Source organism: Martes martes (genome assembly GCF_963455335.1).
Source record: "Martes martes genome assembly, chromosome: 1".
Taxonomy (NCBI): domain Eukaryota; kingdom Metazoa; phylum Chordata; class Mammalia; order Carnivora; family Mustelidae; genus Martes; species Martes martes.
The window spans coordinates 46,269,349-46,295,488 of NC_137888.1; the positions used below are offsets into that span (position 1 = coordinate 46,269,349).

Here is a 26,140-nt window from a genome sequence, read left to right on the forward strand (position 1 = left end):
TTCACTGGAGTCCTCCAGTAACTGAGGTGGAAAACATGGGTGTTCGTGTGACCCTGCTCTCATATCACACAGCCAGAGTTCGCAGCCCGGCTGCTAAATTTCAGTCTGTGAACTGATTTAGGCTTCAAAAATGGATGGTCCTGACTGTAGTAAAAATAAAAAAACCACTGGTAGCATTTTCAAATGTTATTATAAGGTTTAGAATAATGGCAGGACAGTTTCTGACTGATGCTAAAACTGAGAAATCTGCATTTTGTGTAGTATGAGAGAAGGCTACAAACTTCAGCGTGGTTTTATATAAGCCCAAGGAAAGTATCAGCAAGACACATATATACAATTTATTAAAAACACATGAACACATTAAGATCTCACTATTTATACAATCTAGATTCTAGCAACATATACACATACTGAGTGACTACAGTACATGCCGAGGTAAGAAAAGTACATTCCAGGAGAATATCACTGACCCTCAAGCCATTTTTTATTTCCAATATGTATTTCAATATGTTTTGTTTCCACCTTTCCCAGTGCCAAAAAAAAGAAAAAGAAAAAAACTAGTCATAAATTGGTGCCACAGTTGAGCTAAAAACTATTTTAATAACCATCGAACTCTTATTAGATTTTGCAGTTCAGGGACTTCAAGTTCATGGCAGAAAAGCAGAGCTAGAAGGCAGTTTTTTAGGGTTTGAAAAGTTTTTGTCCCACAATCTATTAGTTCTGTCCTCTGACCTGTTGTTTCCATAGCCCTTTTGCTCTCCAGGTTTTAATGTGGGGCCAAGGCAAAGAAGTTCAAGCTTTGTCACCATCTATAGAATTTTAGATGAGTGCATTTTCTGCTGGGGGTAGGGAGGGTAAGAGTATACATGACACCATAGTTTCAACTGCTGGATAAATTCTCTTCACCAGCCTTTTCACCAGCAGATAAACCCATTGTTCAATGCAAAGTGCAAATAGTGAAACATGAATTTAAATAACTGGACTAGACCCTACACATACAATAGGATCTATTTAGTGTTACAGGTTCTAATAAAATATAAATCAGCATTCACAATATCTTTAACTGGGCTGGTTCCTAAGATCATGTAACAGTGAAGTCGGCGTCACTTTATGAAAACCTGTAAGGGCCCTACTTCGCTGTACCTCTGTCGGAGTCGATCTTTAAAAGTGTGTTAACAGGGAAAAAAAATTAATCCAATAAACCAGAGTGACTTAAATCTTTAAGATGTTTCAAGCAGGGAATAAAAACTCAAGGGAATTTAGTAAAGAAAAAAATGTTACTTTCACATTTTCAGTTGATTGTCTCCACAGCTGCATCAAACATAAATGTAGTTAAAACCCAAAACAAAACTCTAATACGAAAACAAAGGAACTAAAAGTACAAAATCAGAATAATCCTTTGTATCAGGCTCAGCTCTTCATTTAAAAAGTAAATGTACAAAAGCAATAAAAACTATTTTGTACAAAATCATTGGTAGTTTAAGGACTGCACAGTGGCAGAAACATGCCATTTAAGAAGAAAACATTTGCCTCTCAAAAAGAGTTCCATGGGAAAATCAGGTACACAAAATTAAATGAAAACAAGCATCTTTGGGAGAATGAGATAATTTCTCTTAAAGCTTCTCAAACAGGCATGTGATTGGAGAAGTATATTCACTGTGTACTAAGGATGAATAAAAAAATAAATCGGTTTACTCTTCCCACCTGAAAGGGGATGACTGCATTAATACACGTGCTTTACACATTCATGTCTTAATAAAAGTTCAACATCTGTGCTTGTTTCAAATGTTTTGAAACAGTATATTTCTTCAGTGAATAAAGTGATGCCTCAAAGTTTGTCTGAAAAAGCAAATGAAGATAACACCAACAAAAATAATACTAGAGGGCAGAGAGGCTGTAGAAATAATTCTGCATTTGAAGCAATACTTTAGAGTTCTGATATACCCATGGAAGCAAGTGAAATGAACACTGTCTTTTCTCACATCTAGCAAATTCTGGAAACGACTAGGGGCACAGGACAAAAGAAATGGCTAGAACCTGATGGGAAATTGTATGCTTTAATCATAGGGCCAGCTTCTCAGCCTGCCAAAGATTTTTAAAGATTCTTAACACTATGGGCTAATAAATTACAGATGAATTTTATTTCACCCATCTAAAACTAGTTTTGGGCAAATAGTGAAAAAGAAGTTGCCCGGAAGTATCAAAAACAGACATCAGTATTCACCTGCTGCTAGAACATCTGTTCCACAGGCCTGCGGTGAAGGACTGTCGAGACTCCGTGACAAGGAGCGGGCACACTCACGCAGAGCTGAGGAATTCATGCTGGCTTCCTATTTCCTTCAGTATTTCACTGTGGATAATTAAAAATACTTTTTGACCAAAAATAACTTCAGATTAGAAAATATTAAATCAAAGAGGGCAAATCCATTTTGTTTTGTTTTGTTTTTTTTAAGGTATTTTATATGACTTCTGAGGAATGATTCCGCCTTTCACTGTGGTAAACATAAAGGGTCCTATTTACAGTGTTCACTCAGATGGCCCCACAAGTACTCACAACTTGCCTAGGACCAATCCCATTGCAAATAAAGTCAGGGGCAGGGAGAGAATCTCTGTTGGAGCTTTTTAAAATTACAGGATTCATGAGGCTGGTGGAGCAAGCATCACTCACTAAAATTCAAAACCGTTAATAAACACAAGAATGGGGCTGGCCCCAGACAGAACAAGTAGGGATGAAACCAGGTCACGTACCATTAAGTGTTACAACTCTGAAGAGTGTCAAAAAGTGAAAGAAATCAATGACCCCGCCCTTTATAAGTCAGTTTCCCACCTACAGACCTTCCTAAGATAGGTAAGTGTACGACTGCAATCAAAAAATGATATCACTAATTTTTTTAAAAAATCCATAAGGAATATAGGAATAGAAAAGAGCTCATGATAGTACCCACCTTTCACAAAGAGAGCAACATTTCAAGCCATTAGACATTTCAAGAACAGTACCATGCGTTATTGCCCGTCAGGCGTACAGAGCCACCTCTTGAGTTCAATGTACCTGCAGCATTGGTAATAAATACTCTCAGTGATTTTTAATTTCTTTGAAGTGCATAGTAGGGAGCATTTTCTGTATCAAAAAATAGTGTTTTACAGTAGTAACAAACAGGATGTTTGCAATTGAACTGGCAAGCCGTCACTGCCACAGTAACACTTTTAAAGCAAGATGGCAAGATTAGTAGTTCCCTGTACCTCGGTCATCACATTTTCCCCAACCACATCTGTGACAGATACGTAGTACATTCTATATATTACTACCACTAACACACAAAAAAGGCCATGTGCTTTAAAAAGATGCTTTATAACAAGCAGCATCACCTTCAAAGAATTTCTTTAAAAACATCACATTCACCATCCCTCCCGGCTCCTGAAGCCTCCTGTGTGCTCTGTGGCACCTGGTACACCAGCTCGTCTGGGGCACTGGCACCTGACTTCCCACCTTTCGGGGTGTCATACTGGGCACGGGCGGAGGAGCAGCTGTCAGTCCTGGAGAGGAGAGTATTGTAGGCTCCCACTAGTGGGGGAGGCTGATTCCCTGCAGCTTTGAAAGTGGACGTTGAGGGAAGGCCAACTGAAGCTGTGGGGTGCCCGGACATATCCATGATGATGGGGGTTGCGTATTCGGGCCCAGTAATTGGCAGTGGTTCAGCATAGGCGTGGTAGACTTCTTGGACCGGGGAATTGTAAGGATCTAGGTCAGCGTAACTTGCTTCTTTCCCTTCTTCTGGTTTAAAGGTGGATCTCTGATGAAGGGTGCCAACGAGTCCTCCCACAAGTGGCTGTGCATACTCTGGATATTACAGAACAAACAACAGAAAAGTCACCTCATTCATACAGGGATCAGATAGTCTGGGTGACAGTTGTAGCCGGACACCAAAAACAAACACTTCTTTATGGCACTTTTGTTCCTATCAATACAGACCTATGGATTTCTCTACCAGAACCAACTTAAAAAAATTAAACATGTTATCTTGTATCTCCTAAGAAGTTAATATGCTATAGAGTCTCATTCATGAAATTTTACAGAGAACGTATATGCTCTTCAGATTTACAAACAGTGTATCACTGGGGGGAAAAACCCCATTTCATTATTAGATATTTTCAAATAGGACAATGTTTAAAATAAATATGAACTAAGTTAACAGGATAAATACTATAAGGTTCACTATAGCTTTGCCACTCTTCACACTCAAATAAAACTCCAGGTAAACACACAGAAATGCCCAGAGCTTTTTAGAAATGAATGCTCCTATTTTTTGGAGGACATGGAAGGTGCAGAAATAACTATCTCAAGGTCATCCTTTCAAAAATTAGTTCTACCTTAAGAAAACAGTTCACCTATTACATATGAAAAAGAGAAAAGACACTAGAAATCCCAAAGCACTTTCAGCTACGTGTAGCAGTGTCTTCCTCCACTCCGTGGTGAAGGCTGCATGCAGTTACCTGCAGAGTCGGTCTGCAGCACTGAGGTGACTTCTCTGGGACTCAAATGATTGACTTCACTGCTACTGTAGCGAACGGGGGTTTCCTCGTGTTCCACAGACTTGGCAGGGAGAAACTGCTTCATTCCTTTCCACCAACCTTCATGGTGATTGGAAGCAAGAAAGACCATTACATAAAAACCTAGGTCTGAAATGATGACACTGTTTACAGGAGAAATCCTGCTGCATTTAAGCCATTTCTATAACACATCTGTACAAAATAGCCTCTATGTTCAATCTTTTTTTTTTTTATCCTGGCAAAATACACATTACATAAAATTTACCATCATAACCATTTTTGAGTGTAGGTCACGTGGTTTAAAATGTTCACACTGTTGTGCAACTACCACTACCATCTATCTCCATAACTTTTCGTCTCATAAAACTAAAACTATTCCCATGAAATGGTAACTCCCCATTTGTTGTCCCCCTACCAATGGCGACCACCACTTTACTTTCTGTCTTTATGATTTTGACCACTCTAAGTACTTCATCTAAGTGGAATCATACAGTATTTGTCTTTTTGTGACTGGCTTATTTTGCCTCACATAATGTCAAGGTTCATCCATCTTGTAGCATATTACAGAAAATCTTTCCTTTTTAAGGCTAAGTAATATTCCACTGCTTATATACAATACATTTTGCTTTTCCACTCATCAGCTGATGGTCAGGTGGGTGGCTTCCACATTTTAACTGCTAACAATATTAAGTTTTCAATCCACAAACATAGGGTATGTTTTCATTTACGTCTTTTTAAAATTTCTTTAGTAGTGTTTATAGTCTGTAAAAGTCTAGTACCTCTTTGGTTAAATGAACTCAAGTATTTTATTCTTTTTGATGGAACTGTAAGTGAAACTTTTTATAATTTCTTTTTCAGATTGTTCACTTTGTGTACAGAAATGCAACTGATGTTAGTGTATTGACTTTGTATCCTACTAGTTGGCTCAGTTATTGGTGCTAACAGCTTGTGTGTGTGTAATCTTTAAGGCTTAATTCTCTTAAATGTTTGGTAGGATTTTTTTTTTTTTTTTCAGAGATTTTTGGTTATTGACTCAATCTCTTTAGTCAATTCAGATTTTCTATTTCTTTGTGACTTAGTCTTGGTAGATTTTATATTTCTGGAAATTTGTCCATTTCATCTAGATTATTCAATTCTTTGGCATATGGTTATTCATAATATTCTCATAATCTTTTTTTCTGTAGAATCAGTAGTGATGCCTGTACTTTCTTTTCTGATTTAAGTAGTGTCAATCTTTTTTTTTTTTTTTAAGATTTTATTTATTTGACAGACAGAGATCACAAGTAGGCAGAGAGGCAGGCAGAGAGAGAGAGGAGTAAGCAGGCTCCCCACTGAGCAGAGAGCCCGATATGGGCGAGGCTCGATCCCAGGACCCTGAGATCATGACCTGAGCCGAAGGCAGAGGCTTAACCCACTGAGCCACCCAGGCACCCCTCAATCTTTTTTCTTATTCCATCTAAAAGTTTGTCAATTTTGTCGATCTTTTTGAAGAACCAGCATTTGATTTCACTATTTTCCCATTTTCCATGGTGTTTCTCTCTCTTATCTTTATTATTTCTTTCCTTCTGGTAGCTTTGGGTTTAGTTTGTTCTTGTTCTAATTCCTTAAATTGCTCAAGTTTTTTTTTTTTTTTTCCCCCTTTGGTGGAGTATCTAGTGCAACGCAGAACATGGTAGAAATTCCCAACGGAAGTATACACAGAAGCAAAATCATTGCTCTAAAAGTGTTGGCAGATATAGTTTGTCTGTTGTAGGGTGGTTTTTGATAAGTTTTTCTAAAAAAAAAAATACTTCCCAAGATCTACCTTGGGGTTTTAGCAGCACAGAACCTGCCCCCACTACTGTTCTTTTCTGCCTTAGTCACATCAGTGAACTCTTCTGCCTTTTATTGTTCCAGTCGAGAGACTGGAAAGTAGGAGACCTGTAGGGGAATTCTGGTGTCACCTGCTGCAATGGGCCACACAGTAGGAATTCAGAAGATGACAACTCATCATGGCAGAGAAGGCAGACCTCACGATTCCCAAACTGCTAGGCTCTACCTGGGAAGTACCCACAGCAGAGTGACACATACTGTGTTACCAAGACCACAATCCTTTCACGCAGTGTTCACACAAGCCATAAAGAAAGCTGGTCTCCTCGAAAAAAACAGATACATGGGACAAACCGCATGGGTTTTCCAGGAAAAAGGAACAGAGTGCGTGTTATGAGAAATTCTTACTTTTCAATTCATTACTTATTGACCAGAAGAGATTTTACAGAAGAGCAAAAGTGGTCAGAACGTTAGAGGAACACCATTTTTCTCACAGGTGCTGGGGAGTTTATGTGGGCCCGAAAACAGCTTTCCTCTTTCACTACCGCCACCTGGAAGGGTGGGACTTCCCTCTATGGGAGCGGATGCAAAGTCCCGAGTTACCTGCCCGGTCCCAGTAAGGTAAGTCGTAGGTGCCTTCAGTTTTCTTCTTTCTGGAAAAATACAGAAAAAAACATGTTAGCAAACAGAGTGAATTCATGAGTAAGACAGCTCTGAAAGTGCAGGATAAACACTCAAGTTAATAATTACTCAGGAGTACACATTTCCATTTGCTGACCTACCTGGCAAGGCCCTCCATTTCACTTGCCTTTCAAAGTCGCCCCTGCTGAAACTCATACTGAACTTTTTTTTTTTTTTTAAAGATTTTATTGATTTATTTGACAGACAGAGATCACAAGTAGGCAGAGAGGCAGGCAGAGAGAGAGAAGGGAAGCAGGCTCCCTACTGAGCAGAGAGCCCAATGTGGGGCTCAATCCCAGGACCCTGGGATCACGACCCGAGCTGAAGGCAGAGGCTTTAACCCACTGAGCCACCCAGGTGCCCCTCATACTGAACTCTTGATAAATTTTAAACTATCTCCTGAGATACTCTGTTACCCAAGGTACTTCCCACTCAAGGGATAAAGGAATAAGAAAGGCTAAGTCTGTAGATAAAAAGAATCTAATCAAAGACCCACAGGTAACATGTGGGTTCTTATGGGACAGTTACTGTTAGGTCTGTTTCAGTTTCAAATACAAACTATGCAAATCCATTGATTTCCATCTGTGTCCTGACAATCTGAACATCCATAGGGTCCTTTAAGTGCTAGCTCAGAGGGATCTCAGGACTTGTCTCCCATCTCCCAGACAACCTGACTCCTAATCCTTACCCTCTGTGCTTTGACCATAGATGAGACTGGACTGCCTGACTGACTACATACCCAGGGCAGAGCTCCACTCGGCTGTGTGTGGACCGGGTGACCTCAGACAAGTCACATTTTCTTCTTCTGTGAAACAGTACCTGCTTTGTAGGTTGTCTGAGGATTAAATGAACTGAACCATGTAAAGCACTTAAAATAAAGCCGAAAATCAGCTTTCATTCTCTATAAAAATGAGCTGTTGCTACTCTCCTCGTTGTTACTATTGCTTCTACCCAGTTCCCGGAGAGCACCCTGAACTTTCTGCCCTGGACTTTCCCTGCCCTCATAGTAACTTGTTGGGTCTCTGTCCAGACAGCCTTCCCAAAACCATGAGTCAAGGATCCACCTGCTTCTTCAGCCTCCTCTGTGGCATGTACTGGATGGTGGCACCATCGCTGCCCGTCTTCCGCACTGTATCCTCTCCTAGCCTGTGAACTCTGGGGCTCAGCCCTGGACTCCCAGCACATGGTCAATACTCAGCACAAGGGCGCCTGGGTGGCTCAGTGGGTTAAGCCTCTGCCTTCGGCTCGGGTCATGATCTCAGGGTCCTGGGGACTCTGCTTGGCGGGGAGCCTGCTTCCTCCTCTCTCTGCTTGCCTCTCTGCCTACTTGTGATCTCTCTCTGTCAAATAAACAAATAAATTCTTAAAAAAAAAAACAACACTCAGCAGGAGGCAGGAGCTCAAATAGTTAAGTGAATGAATGAAGTCATTCTCCTGCTCCACCAAACCTGTCCTGCTGCTCTGTCAGCTCTACTCAGGACATCTCTACTGGTCTAAGTGCACAAGCCAGAAACTTTGGATCGTCCAGGATCCCTCCTCCTCCCTTAGCAGCCAGTTGTACCTCATCAGATAGCGTCACCCGTCTGCCTCACCCTCCTCAGTGAGACCCCCATCTACAGAATGAAACCTGAATCCCTCTGTCCCTGGAGGCCCAAGCTATACTTCAGTTCCTCCTCAGCGCTCTCCTGTGCCCAGCCCACGCGTGAGCCCTCACTACCCTGCCTACACGCCACATCTCTGTGCCTTTGCTCAAGCACAGGGTCTGGGCTGTGCTCCACCTTCCTCCATCCAGGCAAACCCAACGTTCTCATTAAGGCGAAACAAACTTGAGGATTACTCTTTCCTGCAGTAAAGCTTTCAGATACCTCTCGTGGTTTTCACATCTGTGCTCCCCCGCACTTCAAAAAGAACTCCTCAAGGCACATTACAGTTCCGTGTCTTTGTCAACCAACCCTGCCAAACACCTGGGGGACAGGAGTTATGCCTCATTCTTTCAGGAAATATGACTAAGCACCTGTTATGTGTCAGACTGTGGTTCTTATTAATGTGTATATTCCAGCACGGAAAGCAGATTTTGATACAATAAAGGTACTCAGTGACTATGCTATTGAACATACTCCTTTTTTTACGTATTGTATTTTGACTTCAATAACTACCTTAACTCTCCCCTTCTCAAAAAGGTGAATGGTAGTTCACCTCCTCTATTTAGATTTTACTTCACAATTGGAGACACCCCTTGTAGGACCAGTCAGGTGAACTGGTTATGGACTCACCTGTTCCTCCAATGCCAAGCACACACTATGACGAGGATGAGGGTGGTGAGCACCATGACGAGCACCGGTACTAGGACTGCAGCCAAGGCTATATCTGAAAACACACCAAAGGAGAGTCATGAAGGGAAGGTGGAAGCTTACCCACATCATCCTTCAAAGCTTTTCTATCTTAGAAAACACCATACATGTTATTTATGAAATGAGAGTGGGCATGTGTGGGTAATGGCAGAAGCTTTCACAGATAACATGGAAGTCTGTCACACTATTTGCTTCAGCTTTGTATATACTTAAAATTTTTCATAGTAGCTTTTTAAATCAGCAAGATAAACTGAAAGACCAATGAAACTTGGAAAATATATTTCTGAATATGTGATAAAGGGTTACTATAATCTATATATTACAGAATTTATATGTCAAAATAATCAATAGAAAAGTCAGCAGAGATGAATGAGCAATACAATTAAAAAAATACAAGTAACCATTCCACATGTCAGCTTCACTAGTAATCACAGAAACAGAAGTTAGAACAGGAATAAGATGTTATTTCTGCTCATCAAATTGGCAAATATTTAAAAGAGTAACTGCTAGAAAGGATATCAGGAGATAGTTATTTTTATGGTACTTTAAATGTATACTTTCTGCATCATTTTGGGGCAATATGTATAAAAATCAATCACTTGGCAATTACATGTCTAGAATTTATTCTTAGAAAAAAACATTCAAAGATGGATCTTTGAAGAGGTTTCTATTTTCTGCAAAAGAGTGAAAAACTGGAAATAATCCAAATGCCCAACAATGAATGGGAATAAATACATCATAATATTTTTCTCACAGAAAAATATTACTACCATATAACTTATATAACATATATGCTATATAATTACAGTATATAGTCACTATATATCTATATCCATCTATCTATATATATACACTATATATCATTACAATCCAGCAATTGGAAATGATATTGCAATATGATGGGGGAAATATTTATAGATATGGGAAGATAACAACATAGTGTTAAAATATGAAAAAACCTATAGGTATCAACAGGGCAGAAAAGGATAATGCTTGAGCCTACAGGGACTAGAAGATCATCTAACCCCTTTATCTCACTCTTCAGATAAGGAAGTCCAGGCCCAGATCCAGCAAATGGTCTGCCTAAGGTTGTCTGAGACGTCAGCTCCTGCCCTAGTCTGGCACCTCCGTCCCGGCAATGAGGACAGCAGCACAGCAGCAGCCACCACCGATCTGTGCTGGGGGCTAAGTGCCAGACACAGTGGGGCCTGACCCACAGCGTCTTATGCACCCTTAGACTTTATCCAAAAGAAAGAGGCTGCCCGTACAGGAGAGGGAGAGGATCATCAACAACCTGAGGCCTCTGAGAAGCTGGATGGATGGGAACGAGGGCACAGGTGATCAGCTTTGGACAGTCCGAGGAACTCCCTCCTTCCGTGCAGTGGACACTGGGTACAGAGGAGTTTACAGGCTCCACAAATAGGGAGTTTCCTTCTACTTGCTTTTATTTTCTCTTAAAAGTTGAAGTGGTAACTGAGAGTGAGTGAAGAATCTCTGAGTCAAGGGTTTAAAGACTATGGAGAAGTGACTGCTGAGAAGGGACAGAAGAGCTAACCAGAGAGAAAAAGACCGCTGGCTGGTGCTGAGGGCCCCACCTGGGGAGGATTCAGGAAGCCACAGTGGCACAAATCTGACCATGATATGATTTTCTTTAGGGGCACTCTCAGCCTGCATGTAAAAATGGAAAAGGAGTGCATAAAACAGAAATCATGACTCAGGGTTAGAAAGCACTAAGAATTCAGAAGGGTTAAAGTTCTTATCCCTAAAATTTGTGAAACTGGAGAGAAAATAATCAGGTTCAAGTAGATACAGTTTGATTTAATGAGGGTTTTTTAAAAAATCTGCTTAAGGTTCAAAAAATAATAAAAAGTCTATATACCACCATCCCCAGAGAAAAGGAGACCAGGTCTTTAACTGAAAAGACTTGTCCATTCTTTGTTATTCTTCTGAAGCTTACAGGAATGTTAGCTTTGGAAGTAAACACTTTAAGGACACTTTTAGTCTTCAGATTTCAAGATTCTATAATCAGACTTTAAGATGAATAATACTTTTAAATGGCTGTTCATGTGGTCTGGGATCCCGTCCAAACCGACGACTTCTGCAAAATTAGAAGAAGTTCTGTGGGACACTGAGATCTCTTGTTTCTATGAAGTCTTGCTTCTCTCTAGCTTTTCCAACCGCATGAGAAAGAATGAGATCTGTCTAGAAAATACCTTAGAAGATGGGGAAAAAAGTGACACGTGGAAAGTTGGAGACCGTTATCTGAATCAGGCAAATTTTCAAAAAATGAGAATGAATAAAGTTCTGTGTGGCAGAATTTACTTGGAATGAACTGCCTTCTCTTCTCTGCATTGTCCTGAAAATGCTTTATCTACCAATACTGAAATTAACTCCTCTGTGCCACTGATGGGTTTTTCTGAATTCATCTGAAATTTTGTTTTTCAACAACTAGCAAAATCAAAGTATTATGTTTCATATGTATTAATACCTTATTTATTGGCAATAAGATCTGAAAGCAAATTCTACTACATGTATATTTATAATATGAAAAAATTACAATCGTAAATATTTTCAAAAAAAAATTTTTTTTTAAAAGAATTTAATTATTTACTTGACAGAGAGATAGAAAGCACAAGCAGACAGAGCGACAGGCAGAGGGAGCGGGAGAAGCAAGCTCTCTACTGAGCAGGGAGCTGGAAACGGGGGTCAATTCCAGGACCCTGGGATCATGACCTGAGCTGAAGGCAGCCGCTTAAACCGACTGAGTCACTCAGGTACCCCAAGACCAAGTTTTTTAATGAGTACAATAACTCACAGTAGGTTTAAAGAAGTATTAATTTTCACCCAAACTGTGTTTCCCCCCTCTTGCCTTTTGCCACCAAATTCCCTATCCAACAAATTAATATATCACCAGAGGGGGAAAATGAAGTTTGATTCCTGCTATGGTTTTAGTTATTTCTAGAAATAGAGACTCCTTATGTTTAGCTGTGGTGAGAAAAAAGATCACAAGAGGAGACCCAGAATACAGCAGCCATCTCTAAATATTTAAGGAATGATTCTACATGACACCAGAGAAAAGAAATCAGAGCGATGTAATCAGTTTCTTTTCTAAGGAGAGGAATTAAAGTTTTTTCAGTTCTTAAGAAATACAGTTGAGAGGAAAAGAGTTTAAAAGCTGGAAGTGCTCCTGAAAATTCAGTTACAAACAACATAAACGGCTACAATGTAACAGGTGTCAATTTCTGAATCTGCACACCTTTGGTTACACTTGGAGTCACCGTAGTATTTTTGATCTCAGGAGTGGCTGTTGTTTGCTCCGTCCGTGCAGGAAACTCATTGTTACTGCGAGGTTGTAGTGGTTGAGAAAATTTGGGGGCTTGACCTTGAAAAAAAGTTTTAAAAACTCTTTAGTTTTTTATCTACATCAACTTGATTAAAATAAAATTATGTTATAATGCTTTTAATATATTTATGGAAAATTATACCACAGATTCTGGGAATACCAAGTTCTCATACTTAAAGGAGGCCTACCTTTGGCTATTTTTGGAGGGGCTGTAGTGTTTTTGAGGTCATTGCTGTTCCGAGGAGGTGGAGGTTGAGTAAGTTTTGGAGGACGACCTTGAAAAATGGTTTAGAAAAGTTCATACACTTTGCTTATCAGAGTCAGAGTTAAAAACAGTAATTTAAATATCTTCAACATTTCCGAGAGAACTTGTTGCTGCTCAGTAATTTTAAATTGTGGACAGCAATACATCAGAAGGATAAATATACTATGCATTAAACACACAAACTTACTGGGATTTCTCACTTTTTATATAACTGTCGTAAAATAATTTTCACAGAAGGAGAACACAGAGGAGGTGGATGATGTTAAACTCTAAAGCCACAGAAGCATCGTCACAGCTTGACATGCTATTTGTTCAATCATTTGGTAACTGTGCAGGGCCCGCCACATGGGGGCATTGTAGTAGGTTTTGGAGATACCACAGTAAGCATTAAAATATTCTATTTTAATATTTATATAATAGAATATTTATATTCTATAACACTGAGGGAAGTTACTTCCACTTTTAATTTTTTCAAAGGAAAAGGCACTTGGACTAAGGTTACTGTTATAATCACTGGCATTGGTGATATAATATTATGCTACATGGGACCTAATTAAAAATTGTTAAGATTGAGACTAGATCTGAAAAGCAATCTCATTACATTATCTCATCGATGATGATCTCTCTTCTTCCACTTGTAATCTTGAAAACCATTGTGGGAACTGACTGTTTAATAGGATAACTATTTCTTTTAAAAATCCTCTTTAAAAAGATACTGTAGTAAAAGCCGAATGCTCATATTACCATTCCTTATTTTCTCTGAGAATAGCAAAGCCACTTTAAATTAAATAACATACTGTTGCTTTACCTTTAGGAATAAACTGACATCCAAGCAGTTCCACTTTCATGGCAATTTTCTGCTGCCATTGCGTAGGATTCACTCTAATAAAACGTGCAATAATTGGTGGCAAAAAGTTATTACGCACATCCTGGTGGTAATCTTTGTTTCCTTGAAATATCTTTAAAAAACAAAAATTGGTACTTTACGTCAACAGAGGTCAGGGCTAAACTGTTCCACTGAAACATATTTTTGGTTTTTGCTTTGGGGCTTAAATGACATCTGTAAAGTATGACAGTAGGAATTAACTTCTCAGAAAATAAATTAATCATAATTTGGACAAACTATTAAGAAGCTACACATTCTTCATCAAAAACGTATAAAAGTACTGAATACAAAAATGATTTTAAGATGATTGAAACATAAAATGCTAACTTGGCAATCTGAGAATCAGTTGCAGTGAGACAGTATAATTCTCTCAATAAATTAGTAATTCTAGTCCTGTGGAATTACCAGCTATTTAAATACATTAATTTTCTTCTCAAAGTAAAGCATGATTGAACATACAAGGTCTTAAAGCAAATGCTTTACTGTGTACTTTTCATAATTTTTCTCTCAGAAAAGAGACAGAAAGTGAACATACACTAAAGGAATGCGTAACAGTTATATACCTCCACCTACTGGATAAATTACATAAAGACAGTTCCCATAGTATCCATTTTCATTCTCTGTTGCTATCTAAACCAGACAAGTGATTCTGAAACACTGTTGCCTAATTTTTATGATCCTAAGTAAACAGCAACAGATGCATTACATGTATTATATGAATAGTCTTTAGGTAAAAATATGATTTCAAGTGACTATCTCATCCCCTCAACCATTTTCAGCAAATAATGATAGTATGATAAAAGAGCTCTTATTTTCATGTAATTAACTCAGCTGTTCTCCCTGACAACCCCACGAAATAGGCAGAACCCAGAAAACTGCAGCTCCAGAATGTAAATGGACTGCATAACGAGCTGATGATTGAGCAGTGACTTGAGTCTGAGTCTTCTGACTTAACCCTAGGCCTCCGCTAAGCTAAGAGTTCTCCTTGTTCCTTTAGGCCAAATTACCTGGCTAGTTTCTAAAAATTGCTAATAAATAGATATGTGCCTAAAATTATAGCGGTTTGTATTTGATGAGTTAATGTGAGGGCAAGCAAATGTTTAACTCTTCCATCAAGTCATGTCCAAATATAGCTATTTTCTTTTGGCTGATTCACAAAGCATTTGATTGTAAACTTCTGAGATGTATTAATAGCCTTCATTTTCTACAAGGTTTGTTTTGAAGTTATAATAATCTCCAAACGAGTAACTTTTCATTACTTCCTCAGCTATTATTCTGAAATAAAGTGAAGGCAAATATTTGCAGTCTATTATGCATTTGTGGGACAGGAACAATAATCACTTTAGGACATAAAAACCATCCCTGAGGTTGTACTCCACACCACAGTTTCATTTCTATAAAAAACCTTGAAGGAGAAAGATTTTATATAAATTAAGTAAAAAAGATCTGCTATAATCTGTGAGCATTTATTATAAGCCCCTGTGTGTAGTGAGGTCTGTAAGGAATCATGAGGATAAAAAGGGAAATGGAAGCCCACATTCCCACTCTCAAGGAACTTAAATTTTACAGGATATTGCCACACACAGGTATGGCACACTATTAAAAAGCAATACATTATGAAGCAAGTTGTATTGCATTTTCTGAAAACAAACCGCTAAGCTGTCTCAGTCTGTATGTGCTCATGCATGTGTGCATGCTCAGGAAATGAACACACCAATTGCTCCTGAGTTGGGAAGATGAGGGAGCAGATGGGCTAATGTGAGGCAAGAGATTGATACTCCATATAATTCAGTGTAAGGCCTCCCACTACTTTCCAAAACAAAGAGGGACTAAGTTTACTCTTTGCCTTAAACATGTGAAAAATCAGATAAAATATATGAAACAACAGTTTTCCAACACCGGACAATAGGCAGCACAGGGCATTAATCCCAGAGAGAAGAGAAACACATGAGGTGAGCCTTTCTATTGCCCCAATATTGTGTGGAGAGAGTCTTGGTGCTGTCATCAAAACGAGGACACAGAGCTCTGAGATGGAGAGGCCAAGATAGCTAGAATTTGCAAGACATAGTATAGGAGAGAAGAGAACTGCACAAAGAGAGGGAGACTTCTCGGATCTGTAGGAGGGTTTCCCCTAAATCTTCAGTTGCTTGTAAAGAAACAATCTGTGGATGGTAAAAGAACTGCTGGAAAGGAGCCAGAAGAATGATTCTCAGAACTAGGCCGGGGTGGGAACAGCTCACATTACCAACAGATAGTGTGAAGAAAACTCGTAATACATGAGACTGGGTTGAGTACTTGGAACAGTACTGACGGTAGAAAAAAATTAGAACTAAAGGCTGCTCAGGTCCTGCCTAACAAAGCTAAAATGCAGGTTATCCAAAGTAACCTGTGTCCCTGAATAAAGCTCAAAATTAGATAAATAATAAAAGAAAACCTAGCACCAAGCAATGTAAAAGTTCATAATGTTTGGCAACTAATAAAAAATTACCAGGCATGTAAAATATGACCCGTAATAGTCATCTACATGGAAAAACCCACATGTGACACATTAGTAGACAGAATCAGCAGATAAGGGCATCAAAGGAGTTACCACACATCCCGTATGTTTTAGGGGTAGAAAAAAGCATAAGCATGCTTAGGAGAGACTTTGAAGAAATTTAAAAGCCAAAAACTGAAAATCTAGAAGCAAAAATACAACACTGAAGATAAAAGTACACTGGATGGGATTAATAGATTAGATGTTGCAGAACAGATTAGTGAACTTAAAGGCAGAACAACAAAATTTTCCAGACTAGAACATGGAGATTTAAAAAAAAAAAAAAATGAACAGGGCATCAGTAAACTGTGAGTCATAATATTCATGTCATTAGAATTAGGGAAGCAACATATCTGAGAAAACATGGTCTATACTTTTACAAATTTGAAGCAAATTATAACCAACAGATCCAAGAAGCTCAAAGAAACCCAAGCAGAAGAAACATGAAGACAACTACACAAAGGCACATCAAAATCAAATTGCTTAAAACAGATGATAAAAAGAAAATCTTAAAAACAGCTAAGGAATAAAAAGACACATTACATATTGAGGAACAAAGGTAAGAAAGATAGAATTCTCACTAGAAAAATGCAAACCAGAAAACAGTGTAAGAGCATTATTTAAAGCATGGAGGGAAAAACAACATCAACCTAGAATTCTATACCTTACGAAATTATCTTTCAAAAGATGAAGCAAAAGAGTAAGTCTTTTTCAGAAACATAATTCAATGGTGCTAGATATTTTTATAATATAAACATGGATAATTCTTATAATTTCAAAAAATTAACTATATTCCACAAGTACAATAAATATTCTATAAATAAATATGGATGTGCTCAGAGTAAAAAGTAGCCAAGTCTGGGGTTATTAAGCAGAAGGAAGATAGGTTTAAAGACAATACTGTTATTTACTTCAATGGGTAGAGCCTCACCAAAGATGAAGGTCAGGTGATAACAGGCAGAAGAGAGGGAAGAGGGCCTTGAATAACAACGGAAGAGTTTAGATCCATATGACAGATTATAAGGAGCCCCTGAAGTTTTCTGAATAGAGAGATAAGAAAAGTGGTAATTGAAGATATATTAGCAAATCAGATAAATGACAGAGAACTGGTAGTATCATATAAATAGTGAAATGAAACTCAGGGAAGTTTCATTAAAAAAAATTGTGCTTATAATTTCAATTCTAGATAAGAAGAAATCTACCTTCCTCGAGGACAAGGACTCCCCCAGTTATAAGGTCCTCATGGTGGATTGTGGGCCAGAAGCCCTGGTGAAAGGGATATCTAGAGGACAGCCACTTCTTCCTACTCCCCACCCCTTATGATCTTCTCCAGAGCATTCCTGCATTATCACTGTCTGCTAACTAAAACAACAATTTGATAATTAACATGGAAGTTAAGGAAATTCTTCAGTTAAAAAAAAAAAAAAGTTTTCTAAGATAAAATTTGGTAAGGTGATCTTGAAATGACCTTTCAAGTCTATATCCAACACTATAATGCACTTATGCCTTTGGCTTTTGGCTTTTGGCCCCCTTGCCTACATAGAAGAAATCTGGGAACAAATTAAGCTTTCTATCATTCTGTGGATTAACAAGAAAAACTTATTTAAGACAAGAAGTTACAAGTTCCTTTTTAGAATTTCTTCCCTTTTTTAAAATAAGTTACCACTACTTACTGAAAATCATTCATTCAATCATTAATTCATTCACTGCATAGTCTCTACACTCAATGGGGGGTTTGAACTTATGACCCTGAGATCAAGAGTCCCATGCTCTACCGACTGAGCCAGTACAGCATCCCTCTTTCTTAGAATTTCTTAATAAAGCATCTAAAACAATTGAGTTAAAAATGTTACAATCATCCAAAGGGACCCAGAACCACTGAGAATTTCCTAAGCATAGTTAGAAGAATAAGGCTAATAACCAACACAACCTAAAATAACCAGAAGAGAACAAAGACCAAATGATAGCTAACTTGAACATCACACAGGAGAGCTTTCATGATTTCTGGCAAAGGCCCATTTTTTAAAAGACCCTGGCACTCATTTTACCTTATCCTGCTCCACACCAGGCTCTCTGTACACAGTCCATCTCTGTCCATCATCACTGTATAGGATTTTATAGGCAGACACATAGTAATTGTGTTCCACCATGGTGGAGCCAGTGGTCACAATGCCTGGGGAATGGAAAGTTGCTTTCATTAGTGCACAGGGTCTGATCCTTAAAAAAGTCTGTTTAGCATTGAAGCATAAATACCTAAAGTATACTGTTAAAACATCTTTGCCAAAAGCACATTGCCATCTCTAAGTGCAAGGTTTCATTATAATAGCAACCAAATCCTTGGCTTTGTTCCCTGGTAAAGATACAAGAATTATGAGCGCACATAAGGAAAGGACTATTCTATTTTGACAGCTTGTGTTCATATCACTATAAAATATATCTCACCTACTATGTAACAATGACTTCCTTGGAATGAATGGATTAAAACAATTATTTTTTTCAGTACCAAATCAAAATTACCTAAACCAGTTCTAATAAATTATTCTGACCATTTGATAAATTGCTCCAAATAAATCTGGATTCAGCACATGCAGAATATTATTTATAGCACTTAAAATGAACTCCTTGAACATAAATTTCTTTTAATAACTCTAAGAGATGATTATTTCAAATGTCAAGATCACTTAATTGAAACATTACCTTTAAAGAACCTTATTACAATGAAAAAGAAAAGCTAAAAAAAAAAAAGGAGAGAGACGAAAAGCTAAAAGAAATCAAATACCAACTCCTTTCCTCTGCCTCATTTTATAAACCTACCTTCAGGAATATTTAATACCAGTAAAGAAAACTTAAAACCATACAATTACATTTGCAGTGACCTAATTTTCTATGAACATCTTGGATGTCTTCAGGTTTCCAAATACAATCAGAATTATAAATCATTCTAGAAAATTATGTCTCTTAACCTGTTATCTTCTTTTCTTTATTCAGATCTATTTGTAACCACTGATATTCATCAGTGGCAAAAGCAGCCCAAGGAGGTCCAGGTTTCTTCAGCCGGGCCTTTTCTGGTCTCCAGCGGTTCTCTTGCCCTGTGTGGTCAGTCCATTCTAGCACCGATGATGCTGTTATTTGAGGATCGGCAATCACACCAGATTCCATCCCCAGTGTTCCGTAACAACCTGAAACAAAAAAGATATTAACTTGGTTTCCAGATATAAATTCACGATCTGTGTAAATCTGCTCATTGGAAACCTTCTAGTGCACATGCCATTAACATATACTATGCTAGTAATATGCTCTAATAGAGGAATTTCAAAAGTAGGTAAATGTTTCTTGGGTCCATGTCATTGTGTCTCATCAGGCAATGTGCATACATATTTATTTATAAGCAATAACCATCAATTTAATGGCAATGCATTATCTTCTCCCTGGAACACTATCTCCAGATCAGTGAATGACTTACTCTCTACTGCCATTAGGTGTTTGCTCAGATATCACATTTTCCACAAGGCCTACCCAGACCCCACTTAAAACTCAAAACCAGTCCCTCCTGCATTGCCTATCCTCTTTCCTTATTTCTCTGTATCTTCTATAATATTATATAGAGCATATCATATATGTTAATTTATTTATCCAAGGTTTACTGTCAATCTCTCAATACCAGTATTTAAGCTCCAAGAAAGGAGGATTTTGCTTATTCTGCTCACTTTTGTTTCACTAGCACCAGGACAGTGCCTGACAAATCAAAGGCACTCAGTAAGTATTTTCTGTGGAATTAATTACTTCAGACATACTAAAAAAAATCACCTTTCCTAAGGAACTTTCCTTGCTTACATAATCATTTCCCAATTAATATAAAACCTCCAGTTTATTCCGTCCATTACATTATTGTGATATATGAGAAGGTGTCAAAAAAACCCACCAAAACCCCAGCAATTGGCATACTGCATGAGAGTGTTTAAATAATATTTACTATTATACACATTATAATAAGTTACAAAGTCCATGAGAGGCTTACCACTTGTCTTAAATGTAAAAAGACTTGTAGATAAGTGTCCCCTGAAAGAGAAAAGTTATTCTTGGTGACACTCATATACTGACTTCTCCATATTTGTCTTAGTAAAACTTTTTCTTTTCTTTTTGTTTTAAAATATAAAGAACTAAGGGTATTCTATGGCCATATACATGACAACTAATGCTGTTCTTAGCCAAAAAAAAAGTCTCATTTCAAAGCAGAACAACTTCTGAAATCAACATTAACAATTTTCTCCGCAAGTTTGCCCATGTGCCCTCTATTTATCTTCCGTGGAAATACACTGATTCCTCGAACTTTTCCACATCATTTGCTTTTGTTGCAAGTATGCTGTAACTACCAGAGAATGAAGCTTAAGTTTCCTGGAGGTAAACAGAAAAAAAGCTGGCCACAAAGAGGAGAGACTGCATTTGGTACAGGAAACAAACATAGCTAAGAACAAGTGTCAGTGTGATAATGCAGCACCCCATGTGGATTTCAAAGTAATAGGCAAGTAAATGCAGCTGGGGAGAATGGAGCCCTGGGACACATGACTAGTTTACCAAGGACTCTAAAGAACTTGAGGGGATAAAACCATCAGTGTATGCTCCTGCCTTCAGCACAACATTCAAACTGTTATTACAAGTGAATGCAACCTGTCCTTATTTTTTCCTTAGAGTATGAAAGAAAGAACTGACAAAAAAATTATTTCTAAAGGCAGAAGAGGAGAAAGGAATGAGAAGGTCTGCATAAAATCATCTACAAGAAACCAAGAGAAGGAAAGGTTGCTAACTCTATACCAGGAATGGGCAAATGATAGCTCGCTCATGTATGGCCTGTTTTGTATGGCCAGAAAGCGAAGAATGGTTTCTACATGTTTAAAGAGATTTAAATGAACCAAGAGAGGATAAGTGACAGGGACATTTGGCACATAAAACCTAATATATTTGCTAGCTGGTGCTTTACAGAAAAAGTCTGGTGACTCCTGTTTTATTCTGGCATGGATATGGATCATGCTCTCATCTTCTGAATGAAAACTGGCCTAGAATCCCTGAAGAGAAGCTGGTTTCAATTAGGCTTAGTATTGTCTACAGAACTGAGCCCATCTAATAAGCAAGACTTACCAAAACAGATTCCAAGTATCACATTTCTATTTAATGTTTCAACTTTTCCTGCTTTTGATGCCTAGTCTGTGTTTCAAAAAACAGATCACTGTAGTGACCATAAAAATACACTCTTAAAATATCCTCTTTGGAGGAGAGGAGGATTCATAATATGACTACCTCTGACTTATGTCAAAATTTAATTTATAGAGTATTTCAGTTATCCTTAATCCATCCTAGGTCAAACAGGCTAGAAGAGTAGTTATGCCTTCTAATCTGTGAAATGAAGTAAAAATTTGGTCACAGACTTTTAGACCCTTACTCTAAAATTTTCAAAACTCATAAAAGAACAAGTCATCCTTCTAAATGACTACCTTTGCGATGGAAAACATGCCAAGTTGTGCGACCCTGCCTGTCCTCTTCAGTACACACGGACAATGAGCACACAAAAATGGGATGCTCATCACACAAATGTTTCATGAACACCATTAACAGTGATGTTGCTGAGGTCTAACTAGCTGGTATCCCACTCCTGCCCCACACCCTTCCTTATATAACCAACAACATAGATACTTACACCACAGACGTGACGTTGTTAGCCAAAGAACTCTCATAGTATGGGATACCTTTACTAATTACAACACTGATTTGGCCACCCAAAATGTTTGACACTACTCCTGCGTGCACACCAGCCATACACAAGGGCGAGGACTTGAGAAAAGGAAAAACGAAAGATTAGTATTTAATTTTCTTTGATAATTTATAAACAAGACACTTAGGCTTCGTCAAGAAATGAGTCAACTGGGGCAGTTTTCTCAATAGACATAGGATTACTGATGTGGTAACATAGTACAGACTTGTAGCACAAGAAAAAGAATAAAATATCACATAGATAATACTAAAAAAAAAATTCCTAGAAAATAAATCAAGATTAAAGATATACAGAGTAGGTACAGCAACCAATTCTCGAGTTAAAAAAAAGAAAGTTCTATCACAACTTGAACATAAATCTATGTTGCTTAGACTTACATCTCTATATCCATGAGGGATTGTTCCAGATATCTCAGCAAAAGGAAGCAGACAACCAGCTGGGCAGTACTTACTGTGAAATAAAAACAAGTTAAAGGGTATAAAATAGTTCTGTACTTACTGGGGGGAAAGAACAACAACAAAAAATCACATAATTCATTTTTCAGTTCATTCAAATACTATAATCTCACCACCCTGAGAAGCACCACTTCTAAAAAGCCCTTTTAGACTTTATTCCATCCATCCATATAAAACCTCTTCACCCACATATTTAAAATAATTGTGTCATATTCTACATACTGCTTTATTTTACTTCATAATGAATGACAGACATATTTTTACTATAAGACCTATTCATATTCAACAGCTACATGCTGTTCTGTTTTGTGGATAAACCATGATTTATTTCACCAACCCTCTACTGATCAAACTTGACTTAAAAATGTTTGGCATTCATTCACTCACTCACTCACTTCTCCCACCCAGCCACTCAACACAGTTACCCGAATGTCTGTTATGTTGTGTGTTGAGTGCTGGGCTGTGCTAGGTACTGGGTTTACAAAACATCAACCAAATAAACATGGCCCAGTCCTCCCTGGGTTTATACTCCTGAGGTTGGGAGAAGACATTAAACTAACACTTATATGAGTAATTAATCAGATTATGATTCTGCTATGAATAAAGGCACTCCATGAAATAGCTAGGAGAAAGCAAGCGTAATTGAAGTAATACAAACATTCAGTAAATTTACTATGTGCCAGGCAGCCTTCTCAGTACCTCAGGAACCACACAAGAACCCCAATGGTAGGTACTAGTATTATCCTCATTTTACATGAGGGAACTGAGAAACAGTGTGCCCAGCTCCCACAACTGGGAAGTGGCATGTGGGCACCAGAGTCGATGCTCTACACAGGGCTCTGCACTGCCAAAGTTGGGAAATGGGGCTCTGAGGAAGCGAAGCCTCAGCAAAGGGAGGGAAAGGCACCTGAATGGATGGAACCGTAGGCTCATAAGGAGAGGTGGCCTGTTTGCTTCTTCAGCTGAGGATGACAGTGAGCTCTGGAAAACTAAACGGTTTAGTTTAGGCTTTTCGTTTAAGGCTTTGTGCAGAAGCCTTGTGGACTATGGGAATGAGTTGGGAATATATTTCTAAGTAAATGAAGGATTTTAAAGCTTATACACATAATCTGAAAAAGATTATTCTGGCTCCTGAGAAGCAAGAGCTGGAAGGAACCCTGAGGAGAAGCTGAGACCTCGGTGGGCTGGGAGGGCGTCCCAGTCCAGGCAAGAGAAATCGGCAGCTTGCCTGTGGGTGCTACTGATGGAGCAGAGAGCAGGGGCTATAAGACCCTGTGGCAGGCTGTGTGCCAGACCCTGAGGCCAGAGGCCTCTCTGCTGACCGAGATCCTCCGTAAGTGCTGACGAGCACACCCATCCTGCAGACAGAGAACTATCCTTGAAGACAAAATAAAGGCTGCTCTTTGGGAAGTGGTAGCAAGTTGGGGGCAGGTTAGTGAGACCGGTCTTAGAAGACGAGAATAAATGTGCCAAGCAGAGAGGAGTAAAGCAATTCCGGGCAAAAGTTCTGAGAGCTCAGAGCAGTGGAAAGAATCCATAAGTACGTAAGATAAGACTGCAAAAATGGTCCAAGGACTACCTGTGAAAGATTGTGAAACCCAGGTTAAGAAATCTGGATGGCATTTTGTCTTAGTAGTAAGGAGCTCCTGAAGATTTTAAAGCAGGGGAATGATCAAGCATTTATTTTAGAATGAAACTTGGCAGCAACGTGAGCGGCAGAATAAAAGCCAGCAAAGGTTAGAAATGGAAAATCAAATAGAAGGGTATCCCAGTCCAGACAAGAGACAAGGATATAAAGCAGGGAAACAGTAGTAGAAATGCTGCTTGGGCAAGAACACTGAAGAATTCCGTCATAGCCTAAATCATTTTCTTCCCTTTTTTGAGGGAGAAAAAAAAAGCTCCTCTAACTTCATTAGCAATTTTGCCAGATTTTTAAAAGCAACCAGTTCTACTTTTAAAGTATATTAAAATACTTTACTTTCATACTATAATATTTTCATTATAGAAAAGATGCAAATGCTACAATTAAAGCAAAATTTAAACATGGTAACTCAATGGCTTTAAATAAGCTGTAATTTATTGATATCGTAGAATAATTACATGTCACACCTGTGACACATATAGTAATGCACATTAATCGTAAGTGTATAAGAATAATGATGAAGTAGATGAAGAGTAATATTTAAGGGGAAAAAAGTCACAAATATGGTCATACCTGAACTCAGGTTCCAAAAAACTGGATGCAGTGTCTAAACAAGTAATTAGATCTAGAAAAACAAAAATAAAAAACGGATTCAGTAATACATAGGTTTACTCTTATTGAAACACCAATTGTTTCCAAATCCCAAATGATATTGTTTTAAATTTTAAATCTCAACAGCTGTCAAGGTAGGACTAATAAGTTTTTACAAGTTTTTGTTAGTCATGATTTCTTTTTGGCTTTAAGTATCTTGATTTCTGGGGCTATGCCTCCCTAATACTGTTTGTTACCACATCTCATAGAGTCCTCTGTGTTGACTATATACATAAACAGACACACATATACACACATACATAAGGTACACAGGTAAGTATAATGTATAGACTTAAAATAACTTCTACAAAATACAGCTCCTGAAAAAAGAAAATTACTATAGAACTAAAAAGTGATCCTTTGTTAATTACACACAACGAAAACAATGACAAGAAAGATGAATTAATTTTGTTACTCTAAGGAACAGATACTGAAAATCTAGTCCATGGCCAGGACCAGCAGCACCAGTTCATCTTCTGCAAACTAACAGAAATTCAAATTCTTGAACACCATCCAGATTTACAGTCTCTGGCAGTGGAGACCCAAAAATTTGCTTTAAAGAAAGCTCCAGATAATTCTTAAGCACACTGAAATTGAAGAAACACTAACCTAAATAAGAAGGAACTTTAAAATTTACCATTTCTATCCAGAAATCAAATCTGAATAGGAGCTAACCTGTTTCTTTCATTTAGACTTAGTTTGTAGGCTGGGGAAAAGGTGGCTCTTGGTTCCAACAGGTCAACAACATCCTTCTGCTCTAGGACAGAGGGCCAAGTCCTCAACACAGCCCACAGGTCTGGAAGTGGTGGTCTGGTCCTGTCTAAGTCTGGTTTTGTACCTGTGCTGGGTTCCTGCCATACTAGCCTTCTTTGGTTCCCCTGGCACATGCTACCCACTTTACTTGGCATGATCTTCTACTGTCCCTTCGCCTTGCTGGCTTAACTGGCACTTCCTTACAGATGTTCCTCATCTTCACAGGTCAAACACCCTGAGCACACAGTAGGCACCTATGTTTTTTTTGGTTGTTTTAATGAGTAGGTGACTATTATGTGTTCTCAAAGTACCATGTGTTATGTAAGAACAATCCACTGATGCAGCTGTACAGTACTAAGCAACATCATTGCATGATGCCTGGTCTATGGACACCTTTGTTTTGTCAGCAGCAATCACAGCATATGGCATAACAGGAGGCTTTCAATCAACATT

At 38.3% G+C, this 26,140-nt stretch overlaps 1 protein-coding gene across 1 annotated transcript in view; it reads right to left on the reverse strand.

Annotated features, from left to right (window-relative positions):
• Positions 1 to 330: 330 nt before the first annotated feature.
• Positions 331 to 26,140, reverse strand: part of DCBLD2 (discoidin, CUB and LCCL domain containing 2) — a gene marked incomplete at its 5' end in the record, with an annotated part of 100,586 nt that continues 74,776 nt past the window's right edge. The window contains 13 exons of the mRNA XM_080797993.1: positions 331 to 3,838; positions 4,492 to 4,629; positions 6,961 to 7,010; positions 9,312 to 9,405; positions 12,646 to 12,771; positions 12,921 to 13,007; positions 13,806 to 13,956; positions 18,468 to 18,592; positions 19,383 to 19,598; positions 20,438 to 20,478; positions 22,112 to 22,245; positions 22,564 to 22,636; positions 24,857 to 24,908. Coding sequence (XP_080654119.1) covers positions 3,369 to 3,838; positions 4,492 to 4,629; positions 6,961 to 7,010; positions 9,312 to 9,405; positions 12,646 to 12,771; positions 12,921 to 13,007; positions 13,806 to 13,956; positions 18,468 to 18,592; positions 19,383 to 19,598; positions 20,438 to 20,478; positions 22,112 to 22,245; positions 22,564 to 22,636; positions 24,857 to 24,908 — 1,757 coding nt within the window. The 3' untranslated portion in view covers positions 331 to 3,368. The remainder of the gene's footprint in view (positions 3,839 to 4,491; positions 4,630 to 6,960; positions 7,011 to 9,311; positions 9,406 to 12,645; positions 12,772 to 12,920; positions 13,008 to 13,805; positions 13,957 to 18,467; positions 18,593 to 19,382; positions 19,599 to 20,437; positions 20,479 to 22,111; positions 22,246 to 22,563; positions 22,637 to 24,856; positions 24,909 to 26,140) is intronic.